At 36.8% G+C, this 15,316-nt stretch overlaps 1 protein-coding gene and 1 long non-coding RNA gene across 2 annotated transcripts in view; one reads left to right on the top strand and one right to left on the bottom strand.

The window, feature by feature from the left end:
• Positions 1-15,178, bottom strand: part of VAX2 (ventral anterior homeobox 2) — a 160,876-nt gene extending 145,698 nt beyond the window's left edge. Inside the window, exon 1 of the mRNA XM_089691166.1 lies at positions 14,923-15,178. Coding sequence (XP_089547292.1) covers positions 14,923-15,178 — 256 coding nt within the window. The remainder of the gene's footprint in view (positions 1-14,922) is intronic.
• LOC149450994 (uncharacterized) overlaps positions 14,711-15,316 on the top strand; it is a 4,635-nt gene continuing 4,029 nt past the window's right edge. Inside the window, exon 1 of the long non-coding RNA XR_016315171.1 lies at positions 14,711-15,316. This exon is cut by the window's right edge and continues 228 nt beyond it. This is a non-coding gene — a long non-coding RNA (uncharacterized LOC149450994).

Raw genomic sequence — 15,316 nt, 5'->3', positions numbered from 1 at the left:
CGGTGATCAATCTCACACTAACTGATGCTTTTTAGGAACTGATTAACTGCCACTGACTTCACTGTCCTTAGTGACACTAATACAGTGATCAGTGCTAATAATATACACTGTCAGTGTACTAATGACACTGGCTGGGAAGGGGATAACATTTAGGGGTAATCAAAGGGTTAACTGTGTGCCTAACAATGTTTACTGTGCGTAGTATGTACTGCTTTTGCTAAACGATGTGCCTGTTTTTACTCCCTGCTTTGCAGGGAGAAGAAATTTGACACATCACTGCTGTCTGTAGAGAGTCCTGTGTTGTTTACCAACAGAGAGTGCTCTTCTGACATTTTCTCAGCCAATCAGTGGGTCCCGGCCATAAATTATTGGCTGGAACAGCTGATCAGCTTGTGCTGTAGCAAGCAACAGTGCTCGCCTGCGCCCCCTACCCAGAAATGCTGGATCTGTTAGGGCAGCACAGTGGCTAAATGGCTGGCACTTCTGCCTGGCAGTACTAGGGTCGTTGGTTCAAATCCCAACCATGGCACCACCTGCCTGGAGTTTGCATGTTCTCTCTGTGCCTGTGTGGGTTACCTCCGGGTACTCCAGTTTCCTCCCACACTCCAAAGACATGCTGGTAGGTTAATTGGCTCCTGTCTAGATTGTCCCTAGTATGTGTATGTATGAATGTAAATTAGGGACCTTAGATTGTACGCCTCTTGAGGGTTAGGGACTGATGTGATATATATGTAAAGCGTGGCCGCACTGTAGCAGTAAAGTTACAGTCAGCAAGTGGTTTTAAGTAAACATATACTTAATAGATTGATAATAAACAACCTGAAGCCAATCCATTGTTAATGAATTCACAACACGAGTTATAATGACCACTTATTATAATGCAAAAAAGAGAGATAACCTAAACAACTTCTGCAAATTCCCCACCCCGCTAAGGGGAAAAACACCCAGTAACCAAATGTATACAAAAGATGCAAAATGTAAATGAATCACTCACAAAAATAAGTATAAATCTGTATATATATATATATATACATAAATATATATATAAATATATATATATATATATATATAATAGGGTGGCAACCCAAGTGCACAATTGAGAGCCGGGGGATTGTCGTCACCCTATAACAGGAAGTGCCTGAACAAAGCCAAAAGAACAATGGATAATGGCACTCCAGTATTAAATCCAAATTCTTTATTGTATTCCAATTAAATGGAGTACAACAGATAGCAAGATGTTTGATGTATTTCATGATCACAGCAGATATTTATAGAGTGAATGTTTTACCCCGAAAAGCACATATGAGCATGGAATATACAGGAGATCATGCTACCTGTTGCATCCCATTTTACAGGGGCAATAATCTAGGAATTTGGATTTAACATGGGAGTGCATCATCCAGTGTTCTATTATACATATTTTTGGTCTATTTTTTCTGGTACCAAAAAAAACTTTATTCCAACAAGAAGTCACCGCGTTTGATCTATTGTTATTGTTTGGACTATTTACAAGTTTAACTAAATTTTTATATTTTTGTATTATTGTGTGAAACCATTAGGGCTCATGTGGATCTATGTGATGCAGTAACTGTACACTGGTGCACCACAATGCACAGTGATGAAAAAAGTGGGTGATGGTCCTCTACACTGAAAAAAAAAAAAAGATGCATGTCCTATTTTGATTACATTATTGTGTTGCCTTAATGCAGCGCATGTTAGCGTGTATGTGTTAGGGCACCAAATGGCAGTATAAATTATTATTATTTCAAAATAGTTGATAATTGCACAATCTGCTACCAATGAAGCCACATGGAGGAGCTCAGCTATGAGGAGAGATTAGAGGAACTGAATTTATTCTCTCTTGAGAAGAGGAGATTAAGGGGGGATATGATCACCATGTATAATACATAAGGGGGGATATGATCACCATGTATAATACATAAGGGGGGATATGATCTCCATGTATAATACATAAGGGGGGATATGATCTCCATGTATAATACATAAGAGGGGGATATGATCTCCATGTATAATACATAAGGGGGGATATGATCTCCATGTATAATACATAAGGGGGGATATGATCTCCATGTATAATACATAAGGGGGGATATGATCTCCATGTATAATACATAAGGGGGGATATGATCTCCATGTATAATACATAAGAGGGGGATATGATCTCCATGTATAATACATAAGGGGGGATATGATCTCCATGTATAATACATAAGGGGGGATATGATCTCCATGTATAATACATAAGGGGGGATATGATCTCCATGTATAATACATAAGAGGGGGATTTGATCTCCATGTATAATACATAAGGGGGGGTATGATCACCATGTATAATACATAAGGGGGGATATGATCTCCATGTATAATACATAAGGGGGGATATGATCTCCATGTATAATACATAAGGGGGGGTATGATCACCATGTATAATACATAAGGGGGGATATGATCTCCATGTATAATACATAAGGGGGGATATGATCTCCATGTATAATACATAAGGGGGGATATGATCTCCATGTATAATACATAAGGGGGGATATGATCTCCATGTATAATACATAACGGGGGGATATGATCTCCATGTATAATACATAAGGGGGATATGATCTCCATGTATAATACATAAGGGGGATATGATCTCCATGTATAATACATAAGGGGGATATGATCTCCATGTATAATACATAAGGGGGATATGATCTCCATGTATAATACATCAGGGGGGATATGATCTCCATGTATAATACATAAGGGGGATATGATCTCCATGTATAATACATAAGGGGGGGATATGATCTCCATGTATAATACATAAGGGGGGATATGATCTCCATGTATAATACATAAGGGGGGGATATGATCTCCATGTATAATACATAAGGGGGGATATGATCACCATGTATAATACATAAGGGGGATATGATCTCCATGTATAATACATAAGGGGGGATATGATCTCCATGTATAATACATAAGGGGGATATGATTACCATGTATAATACATAAGGGGGGATATGATCTCCATGTATAATACATAAGGGGGGGATATGATCTCCATGTATAATACATAAGGGGGGATATGATCTCTATGTATAATACATAAGGGGGGATATGATCTCCATGTATAATACATAAGGGGGGATATGATCACCATGTATAATACATAAGGGGGGGATATGATCTCCATGTATAATACATAAGGGGGGGTATGATCTCCATGTATAATACATAAGGGGGGATATGATCTCCATGTATAATACATAAGGGGGGATATGATCTCCATGTATAATACATAAGGGGAGATATGATCTCCATGTATAATACATAAGGGGGGATATGATCAACATGTATAATACATAAGGGGGGGATATGATCTCCATGTATAAATACATCAGTGGTTCATATAGTGAACTCAGCGTAGTTATTCACCCTGAGGTCATCACAGAGGACAAGGGGGCACTCTTTACATCTGGAGGAAAAGAAATTTAATCTACAAACACGGAAAGGTTTCTTCACAGTGAGAGCTGTGCAAATGTAGAATAGACTCCCTCAAGAGTTGGTTCTGGACAGCTCAGTGGATTGCTTTATAAAAGTCCTGGATTGTTTCTTGGATACAAAGAATATAACCGGATATAACATTTATAGGTAAAGTTGATCCAGGGAATATCCGATTGCCTCTCGGGGGATCAGGAAGGAATTTTTTCCCCTGCAGGAGCAAATTGGATCATGCTTTGCTGGGTTTTTTGCCTTCCTCTGGATAAACTGTGGGTGTAGGATTATAACAATTTTTTTTTCTTTTTATGTTTGAACTGGGTGGACTTTTGTCTTTTTTCAGCCAGACTAACTATGTAACTAGTAAACTTGGGGCAGCGTTCATTCAAGAAAATTATCCAGTATTCTGTTACTCGTTAAATGTTGAGCACTGTGATGACATTTACAATCTATCTCCAAAGTTCTCCCATTGAAATCAGACCTACTAGTGTTTATGCCTGCACCTATGCTACACACATCTATGTCCACTGCACTCACTTTTCCTCTAAAGCACATGTAAACCTGTATGACATTTTCTAACATTTCTACTGAAAGCCTACACATATGAACTGTACCTTTATCATGGAATCTTTAAAAAGTCTGAATAACTAAAAAAAGTTTTGAACCTCCAATGGCAATCCCAGGCTGTACACTTCAGGGTTAGCAAAGCAAAACCTATTTAGCATCAGTGAGGCTTCTGCTGTAAAAGTAGTATGTGGTCCAAGGGTCGAATTCCTCCTGCAAATCAGATGTGCAAAGCTGCTTCTGTAAACATCCCCTTGAAGATAAATGGCAGTGAAATTGCAATCTGTATTTGCAATGACTGTACATCATAATGAAACCAACTGTTTTCTGTCACCATCCATTTGGGCTAAGGAGAGGCTGGCAATTGTGCCAAATATTCAGATTCAGAACACTTTATTAATCCCAAAGGGAAATTATGAACATATGAAAGGAAACCTAACATGGCTGGAAAATGAGAGCTACCATTGGTGACTAATGTTTGATGGTGCACACTCCACGATTGCCATTATTCATTGTTCACTAAAAACATGAAGTATACATGTGCATATCAGGTGGTGGAATGATGGACATGGTTGTCCAGTGATGGAAAGATCAAGATGGCTGGTGTTGACCTTGCACCTTCAAAAACCAATCTATTGCATTTCCCAAATGTCAATCCTGTTAGGCTCCATTTAAGCTGGCCACAAAAATTACATATCTTACAACAGAGGGCTTCAATCATGATATCCAATCCAATAATTATTCGATTATATGTAAGTATAACAGACTTTCAAGGTACCCAACTTCACACAAATATTTATAAAAACATGTTTTTATTCCATTCATTAAAATTATGGATGAACAAGATTAAAAGTGAACAAAGCACCCAAGAAGAACCCGTATATCAACACCACCTAGTCCAACACCATCATGATTTTTATTCCATCATTTTAAATTGTGGATGAACAAGATTAAAAGTGCACAAATCACCCAAGAAGAACCCGTATATCAACACCACCTAGTCCAACACCATCATGATTTTTATTCCATCATTTTAAATTGTGGATGAACAAGATTAAAAGTGAACAAATCACCCAGGAAGAACCCACATATCAACACCATGTAGTCCAACACCATCATGATTTTTATTCCATCATTTTAAATTGTGGATGAACAAGATTAAAAGTGAACAAAGCACCCAAGAAGAACCCATATATCAACACCACCTAGTCCAACTTCATCATGACTTTTATTCCATCATTTTAAATTGTGGATGAACAAGATTAAAAGTGAACAAATCACCCAAGAAGAACCCGTATATCAACACCACCTAGTCCAACACCATCATGATTTTAATTCCATCATTTTAAATTGTGGATGAACAAGATTAAAAGTGCACAAAACTCCCAAGAAGAACTCGTATATCAACACCACATAGTCCAACACCATCATGATTTTTATTCCATCATTTTAAATTGTGGATGAACAAGATTAAAAGTGAACAAATCACCCAAGAAGAACCCGTATATCAACACCACCTAGTCCAACACCATCATGATTTTTATTCCATCATTTTAAATTGTGGATGAACAAGATTAAAAGTGCGCAAATCACCCAAGAACCCATATATCAACACCACCTAGTCCAACACCATCACAATTTTTATTTCCTAACTCCCTATTTAAATTATGGATGAAGAAGATTAAAAGTGCACAAATCACCCAAGAAGAACCCGTATATCAACACCACCTAGTCCAACTTCATCATGACTTTTATTCCATCATTTTAAATTGTGGATGAACAAGATTAAAAGTGCACAAATCACCCAAGAAGAACTCATATATCAACACCACCTAGTCCAACACCATCATGATTTTTATTCCATCATTTTAAATTGTGGATGAACAAGATTAAAAGTGCACAAATCACCCAAGAAGAACCCGTATATCAACACCACGTAGTCCAACACCATCATGATTTTTATTCCATCATTTTAAATTGTGGATGAACAAGATTAAAAGTGCACAAAGCTCCCAAGAAGAACTCGTATATCAACACCACGTAGTCCAACACCATCATGATTTTTATTCCATCATTTTAAATTGTGGATGAACAAGATTAAAAGTGAACAAATCACCCAAGAAGAACCCGTATATCAACACCACCTAGTCCAACACCATCACGATTTATATTCCCTCGTTTTAAATTATGGATGAACAAGATTAAAAGTGCACAAATCACCCAAGAAGAACCCGTATATCAACACTACCTAGTCCAACACCATCATGATTTTTATTCCATCATTTTAAATTGTGGATGAACAAGATTAAAAGTGCACAAATCACCCAAGAAGAACTCGTATATCAACACCACGTAGCCCAACACCATCATGATTTTTATTCCATCATTTTAAATTGTGGATGAACAAGATTAAAAGTGAACAAAGCACCCAAGAAGAACCCGTATATCAACACCACCTAGTCCAACACCATCATGATTTTTATTTCCTCATTCCCTATTTAAATTATGGATGAACAAGATTAAAAGTGCACAAATTACCCAAGAAGATCCCACATATCAACACCACCTAGTCCAACACCATCCTGATTTTATTCCATTTATTAAAATTACGGATGAACAAGGAAAACAAAATGCACAAAATACCCAAGAAGAACCCCTTTATCATCACCACCTAGCTCAACACCTTCATGATGGTGTTGGACTAAGCGGTGTTTATATACAGGTTCTTCTTGGGTGATTTGAGCAGTTTAAATCTTCTTCAACCATAGTTTTATTGAATAGAATAAAAATCATGTTTTTATGAATATTTGTCTGAAGTTGGACCACAAAAATAAGGTGAGAGATCTCAGATGTCTTTTGTTTTTTAATTTTTTTAAGCAGCATTCACATAAAGTTCACACAAAACAATGATACAATTGAGAAACATTTCCAACACAGCCAATGCAGGTTTCATCTGATGACTGTCAAGAGTTTTATCTTGATTATCTCTAAACTGCCCAGTTATTACCCAGACATGTGGAAAATGCTGTAGGATATCAGCTTAGGTTATGATTACTGATGGGAAGTCAGTTGTTGAGTAGGAGTATGTCCCCTCGGGTTAAATATAAAAATATATCAAATATTCTAAATTCTAATGAACGTCAGAAACTTGTACATGTATTGTTGTGGATGTTCTGCAATATATCGGGTCTAAAGCAGGGCAGAGATGCCTCAAATTTCAGCCAACTGATGCAGAATCCACTGATATAAGAGCCAAGGGTGGCCCTGCAAGCACCACCCGGTTCTAAAAATGTCAATTTAAAAACTGACTGAGCCGAAAAATTATTGGCCAATCAGATGCAGTCACCATTCGGTGGCGCAATTGTATTTAGGCAACAGCGAGTGCCGCAACTGCTCGAATATAGTGGAGATTCCTCCATCCGCACTGTTAGCATGGATGAGGACATCAAGTGATTTTTCTTTCTGCTTCTTACAGGCTGAACAGTTCAACCAGCTATCCACTAACATCCAAATTTTTAGAATACATTTTCGGGGTGTACCCCCTTCTTCAAGGACCAAACAGTCACTGCTTGGACCTTGAAGAAGGGGGTTCAACCCAAAAGCTTGTCCAGATTGGACAAATTCAGATGTCAGTGCAAATAAACAAAAAATCAGGGACAGTACCCAGTTGTTTTTGTTGCAAGTACACCAATATGTCTACAGTCAGCTGAACCATCTTTGCTGACCCTAGAAATCAAATTTCCTTGATTTTATGCAAATCTATGGCTGTTTACAAACAGTTTAGGTCAATTCAAGATTCATGGAGTTTACAACAAAATTTTGACAAACTGAACACTGACAGCAAGGTTCTAAGTCCTAAAACAAGTACGGACAATAGACAGAAATCAGAGATATATCTTTGGAAATAAATTGCCATCTTCTTAGAAGATTATTCCATATGATATGCTTAGGGAAAATTAAACCAACATCCATTTACAGTTCAGGCCAAATTATATCTGCTACCAGTGGTCCAAAACAACAACCCAATATGCCAAAGTCATATAAGTCCCATAATTTATATTTAGCTAATATAAATTACTTTCGTAACTTTTGTTTACAATTTTTTATGGTTTTAATTTAAAAAAAAAAAATGTATAATTTTCCAAAAAAGCTCTTTTCTTTACTAACCTCATACAAGATACCTTATAAAACAGTCATTTAAGCTATGTTTGATTAATTCTCATATCTGTACCTCTGCGTAATTTGTTTAGTAATCAATCCACTAGGCCAGTTTTTGGTCAATTCAATGAGAATAAGAAATACTAATGTTAATAAAAAAGCATTTCAGTAATGAACAGAAAACAATTTGGTGAATTACCAAAAATTTGGTAATGTTACTCAAAGGGGAATTTTTTTTTACTTGGTGGGTTAATTTTGAAAAACAGCCATTGGCTGAGATAATGATGGAGCGATCCTTTTATTCTACGCAAAAAAAAAAATCGGGGTGGTGAGAAAAAAAGGTACTTTTATGGTGCTTTATTATTAACAAAAATATGTCCAAAAATTGGTGACAGGCTATATGCACGGGACGCTGGTGCAAAATGGAGGCAGGTATAGTGGCATTAAGAGTAGAAAAATCCATAAATAGTTTAAAATACACAAAAACAGTAGGATTGGTGTTAAGTAATAAGTGATGACAAAGGCCAACTTTTTGAGCATGCCTTTCCCCATTATGCTTGCTTAGCATTAGAAAACGCAGACACTGAACCTAAACTGCAGATGATAGACTGTGCTGTGTTTGTTTATGTAACTGTGATTTCTTTTTTTTTTTTTTTTTCTGGCGACAAGATATTTCAGCCCTCCTGGTGGCGAAACTGTGTCAAGCAAAATAGCGAGAGCCTGTGAATTGCGTGCCTTGGGCGTGCTATATTGTTTTGATATGACTAATGCATTAAACGTCATCTTTAGCTGTAAGATTTCCTTTGGGTGCTCTCAGAAACTTATTATCCACACTTTGCCCTTACTGATTACAGCAAAATATAATTTCTAGCTGATCTTTAATTTTCAATTTGATACTGTGTAGATGTCTTAATTTAACAGCTCCAATCACTAGTGAATATTTGTGTTATTATATTTAATTAAATATGGGATTTGTAATTTTTTATTGTATGGCCCTACACACAATATATGATATTGTAGCTAGTTTTTCAGCAATTGTTGGATGTTTTATTTTTTAACTGTCATTTATTTATTAAAATACTTAATAAAAATACTTTAAAACCTAAGGATGCTGGCAAAAAAAAAAATCCTTAGCATATAGCTTTTCGAAATTGATACACTTTTGATTAAAAATGACTTGATAGACAAAATAGTTTGCACAATGAATGCACCCTTCCCTAAATAACACTTTCCCCTTGTTTACATGCTGCCTAAAGTCCAATAAAGTAAATTATAATAGTAGTAGCAATATAATATCCTTAAAATAATTCACAGTTTAAAATTTATACAAAAATTTGAAGCAGCCATGACTAGTTTGAGATTGTCCCATGCTTATGCAAAACCAAGGGTTCAGAATATTAAACATTTTATAAAATAATATAGATAATATAGATAATAAGAGTTCACCCAAACAATGCAAAAATTTAAATTTTTAGCGATAGCGTGACCTACTAAAGGCAAACTATTTTGATTAAAAAACACGAATTTCACAGAACTATGTTTGAATAGCAATTTATATCCTTCTAATGTTTATGCTGCAGGTATCAGGCGCACCTCTAAAACTATTGCCACACGTATCTTGACACTGTTATAAAGGCAATACAATAAATATTTGAGCTACTTTTTAAAATAGTTTGAATTACTTACAGTAATTAAATGCTAAATATTGTTGCTGTCAATATCTAGAAACAAGTGCAACGTTGAAAACTGCGCTAACAGTTTACATTTTTAAATAATTTTCTCAGTAATTTAAAGTCATAAATACATACTAACTTGCGAAACTATGTAAATGTGCCTTTGCGTTGTATGCTGCGTTGTATGCCGCCATATTTTTGCTTAAATATTATGCATTTTAAAAAAATCTTGCATGGGTATATATACACATTTCTAATGTATCCTTTATGGCAGAAATTGAAAATAAAATGTTACATTGTATATTTTATTTTACCAATTAATATCAAAGCACGAGAAAGAAATGAAACTATGGTAATTATATGTTTCTTTTCAAAAACGCCCCATTTCAAAAAAGAAAAAAAAAAATAATAGTAAAATGCGTAATCTTGCATTCAAGTACAATGTTGACTTGAGTTAGGTGGGTCCACCATTTTGTTGTTGAGTGGGGCGCTGTGCAGCAAAATGGTGGATGTCGGCACTCATCTCTCTTCCAATTAAGAAACGCCATGGCTCAAAGGGTTTCCCATCTGAATTGTTTTTTGGTAGGTTTTTTTCCCCAAAGTCGGTAGTATGATATTAATACAGGCAGTTTACACCGACAAGTACTACAAAGTATCAATCTAATGACAGTAAACTAAATTTTTGTGCAACTGAATTTACCATTTGAACCATACTGAATTTACCATTTGCCATACCATGTCCCAAGTTCAATATTTAATGTGACTCGTTATGTAAAATTGTGCTAGGGAGCCTGGGCTTCATATTTATCGAATTAAAAAAAGGTACATGAATACTTATATGCTACTCATTGTACAAGTATGACCGTACAGATTCATATCCAGTTACACAACTGTCTTCAAATATTTTTATTTAGACTTACTAAATAATGACAAAAATTCAAAAAAGCCAATTGGACGTCCCTGAACTCGGCACTAGTGAGTTTTGGACGCTTTCGTTTAAAAAAAATGTGAATATTTTATTTCGACTTGAATATAGTATTGCTAGGAGTAGTACTCCCATGAAAGTAACATGGAAGTCTACAGTACAGGATTATCATATATTTCTGTTATCAACACGCATGTAAATGAATTATGGACCGGGCTGCCCAATGCACCCTACTTTCCATTAACTTCCTTACACTTAATTAAAGAGTGTAACTAATTAGAAAGCTGTAACAACTAGTTAGTACAATACTTACCGAGTGTCACATGATCAAATCATTTTACTACACAACTGACCCCCCCCCCCCCCACTTTCCCTTCCAAAAATACTAAAAGGGTAAGATAATGGTCAACAGGCTTGGGTGATTTGGCTGAAAAATGGCTTTCCAAATTTTTTTTTTTTTTAGTTTCCTTTTAAACTGTAAAATGGACACTGTACGCAAAACGACAAGCTGTTATTACGAAGCATTCATCATGGCATCTAAGGCCGCCTCGTTTTGTTGTTGAACTTAAGCTGACCTCTATAGACCGCAAGGTATGTGAGGCAGATGGTGACACCCACAGTTAACGGAGATGCAAATCCTTTCCGAGCGTTCTCTACAGCAAAACAGTTGCCTAAATTTTTCCACGCTTTTATTAGTGGAATAAGCATTTATGTTAACATCCTTTATTAATGTTGAGTAGTTATAATAGGTCATATGATGCAGCAGATACTTACAGTAAGGGGACTTGTATAGCCCTAACCCATCGTGAAAGCCACCATCAATAGATAAAACCACCACAAACATCCATGTACCAAAAGGTACCTATTACCAGCATCCCGGGGGCTATCATCCCAGCCTTACCCTCCCAGACAATTCCTTTCAAAGCCCAAATATGCAATAATTTCTAATAATCTCCAGCCTTCCACGTCATTTATTTTCTCTTGTTTTGTGCCCTGACGAAAAAAAAAAAGTGTTTGAGACGTGTCGCTCGACAAGAGCTCTGAATCTTCTGGCGTTTCATCAGCAATTGTTTGCAAAATTACAACCTTCCCAAGGCAGTTTGCTTGTGTACATTGTCGAAAGAATCCACCAAGCAAAGCATTATGGCTGTCAATCTAAATTTTCTGTACTAAGGAACCTGCACAAAGGCTTCTGCCATTACCAGTCTTATGATTCTCTACCAACTGAAAAACCTCCATTAGGAAGGAAAAAAAGACGTAAATTTGTGGTCAGACAATATTAAGGCTTTGCAATAAACATAGACTTTTAGAGAGAGGTGTTGTCAAGAAGGATGGTTATGAAATCAATTTGGGAAGATGTGTGTTTATCTAACTGCGAGTGTTTCATGAATAAATATGGCGAAAAAAGACAAGTCAAGGGCTAAACTTTTGGTAAGCAAAGGGATTTTTTTAAATGAAGACATATTTTTCTTTTCGATTGTCCAAGCGTTTAATCTTTTACACTACAAATGCATAAAAGTTTGTGAATGCTTACATTGTCTGTTTATTTATATATCACTGTATGTCAAATATGTTATGTATATAATAAGTCATATCTAAGAAACTCCTATTGGTATGTATAAGTTTGTGCATTAAATAAAAATAACATATCTACTTTTCCTTAGCACATTGAACACATATTTATCAGCGTATTAAATAATAACCACTTTATTAAATAGCATAAAAAATACAACACGATAACAAACAACAAATTCTTGATTTAAAAAAAAAAAGCCTTCAACATTCCACAATCATCAACAATTTTTAGGGTTGGTAAAGGTTTGAGATGAATTCTAATCTCGAATTCTCAATTAGAAACAATGGCTTGCTGATGCAGCCTAAGAATCAGGTTATAACCAATAGAATAAAAAAACCTTCGCAGTCATCAACAATTTTTGGGTTGGTAAAAGTTTGAGATGAATTCTAAACTCCAATACTCAATTAGTAACAATGGCTTGCTGATGCAGCCTGAGAATCAGGTTATAACCAATAGAATAAAAAAGCCTTCAACACTTCACAATAATCAACAATTTTTGGGTTGGTAAAAGTTTGAGATGAATTCTAATCTCGAATGCTCAATTAGAAACGGTTTCTTGCTGATGCAGCCTAAGAATCAGGTTATACCAATAGAATAAAAAAACCTTTAACACTTTACAACCATCAAGAATTTCTGGGTTGGTAAAAGTTTGAGATGAATTCTAATCTCAAATACTCAATTAGAATCAATGGCTTGCTGATGCAGCCTAAGAATCAGGTAATAACCAATAGAATAAAAAAAGCCTTCAACACTTTACAACCATCAACAATTTTTGGGTTGGTAAAAGTTTGAGATGAATTCTAATCTCAAATACTCAATTAGAATCAATGGCTTGCTGATGCAGCCTAAGAATCAGGGAGATAGAATAAAAAAGCCTTCAACACTTCACAACCATCAACAATTTTTGGTTGGTAAAAGTTTGAGATCCATTCTAATCTAGAACATTTAATAAAAACAATGGCTTGCTGATGCAGCCCAAGACTCAGGCTATAACCAATACAATAAAAAAAGCCTTCAACACTTTACAACCGTCAACTGTTTTTGGGTTGGTAAAAGTCTGAGATCGATTCTAATCTAGAACATTCAATAAAAACTATGGGAAAAGTTTGAGATCAATTCTATTCTCAAATGCCCCATAAATAACTGTGGCTTGCTGATGCAGCCATAACACATGCTATAACCCATACAATACCAATGCCTGTGGGTAAAACATATTACATAATGCTAATTCATGACCCGTCCTCACTCGTAAAACCCATTCTGTAGCCCTTCTTATATCATCAAATCAACTGTCTCTTGCATAATGGCATTAAGAATCTGTTTGTTTGTTTTTTTACAGACCTATTATCATTTACGCTTCAAAATATTAAAGAAGGCTATCAGGATAAGAGCCTTCCTGAGATGGTAGTGTACAAAAATATGTTTGTTGTGTATGAAAAGAGAGGTGCAGTATGAGCTGCCTGGAGCCCAGAGTAAGTGTTATTGATTTTAAAGCAAGTGCTGAGATTATCGCTCTGAAACGCTGCAGGAGCAAAACCTGACTCAGTGACAATTCACTACTCTGTTTACAGTTGACTACGAAGCCTGCGAGCGTGAGCCCTGTGACACAAGGCCTAGTTTTGTTTGTTGTCTCTAATTGTTGGAACAATAAAGTTCTGCTTATCTACATTGCAACAAAAAAAAAAAAAACAAAACAAAAAAAGCAACCGGTACAGAAATTTAGCAAAAAAAAAAATAACGAAAACCCCAAATATTAACTGGAAGTAGGGGCAGTAAAACGGTGACGACAGGGGACTTGGTGAAGCAGTTTCTAAATATAACCTCAGCTACAATGTATTACTCATCGCCTCGTCACCCAGCAAGCTCATCCTTCCTGCTCGGTAAAGCTCTTCACTGGTATGCACGATCACATTGGCACTGGCACTAGGGCAGTACGTAGAGTGGAATTCTCCCAAGCTCACCGCTCGTAGATGAGAAAGTAGAAGCCAGCCTTCGTTAATGTAACTTATGCATATTTCATGCCTTGTACAGTCACGTAAACAGCTATAGGGTTCTACGTTGGCGTTGACCTAGGAAGGTCTAGATGCCAGATGGGAACAATGACAGACATTGTGCTGTGTGAGGAGGTCACCATAGCTTGGAGTTGGCTTGTTTGTTTTAGAGGTCTAAGTAGGGAACGACGGCAGGCACTCTACCGCGATGCGGACACTAGAGGAAGTGTTAAGACATTTTTTATCGTTACTACAATCATGTAACTTCCACATGAACGCAATGACAAGCAGAGATGCACCTGCAGCTAGGAGGTTTCTCTGCTCTGATACCATATTGCTATTGGCTCGTTAATTAAAGCGATTGGTGCATAAGAGAGAAAAACAGAGGCCCCCTCGCAGCTGGAAGGATAAGGTTGTATGCTTTCGCTCACCCATCTCTCGCAAGCCTCCATTCATCTCTCGTCCTTTTCTGCCATCCCATTCCCTTCGTTTTGCCCCCCTCCCTCGTTAAATCCTTACCTCTGACCAGGATCCGTCGACAGTAATCAGCTTCTCCTGCAGACTGGGTGTCTTGAGTTTCCTCTTTGGACGATCCCGGGCTAGAGGTGGAGGTCACAGGAATGTCCTTTATGCTATGGCCTCGTAGGGAGCACTCCAGATCCGCTCTGCTTCCCTTGTCTCTGAGTCGCTCCGTGCACGACGTGGCTGACTTGCCACACAGAGGACTCCTCTCTTCGGACACTCCATCGCCCATACTAGTGGCCTGATCAAACATCAGGCGAAGCCCCCCCTTTAACCCCTAAGCTTGCCCCCTCCCCGTCAACACCAGTTTGAGAAAGCTGATCCAAAAAAAAAAGCAGAAGCAAACAAACCACGAGTCACACAGGCAGCAGAAGTCAGAAGCCAACTGCAT

The sequence above is a fragment of the Staurois parvus genome, unplaced genomic scaffold (assembly GCF_062004578.1).
Source record: "Staurois parvus isolate SC_StPar_1 unplaced genomic scaffold, SC_StPar_1.0 ptg000552l, whole genome shotgun sequence".
Classification (NCBI taxonomy): domain Eukaryota; kingdom Metazoa; phylum Chordata; class Amphibia; order Anura; family Ranidae; genus Staurois; species Staurois parvus.
Note: the sequence above shows the minus strand (reverse complement) of the source record. Positions and strands in the feature narration are given on the sequence as shown.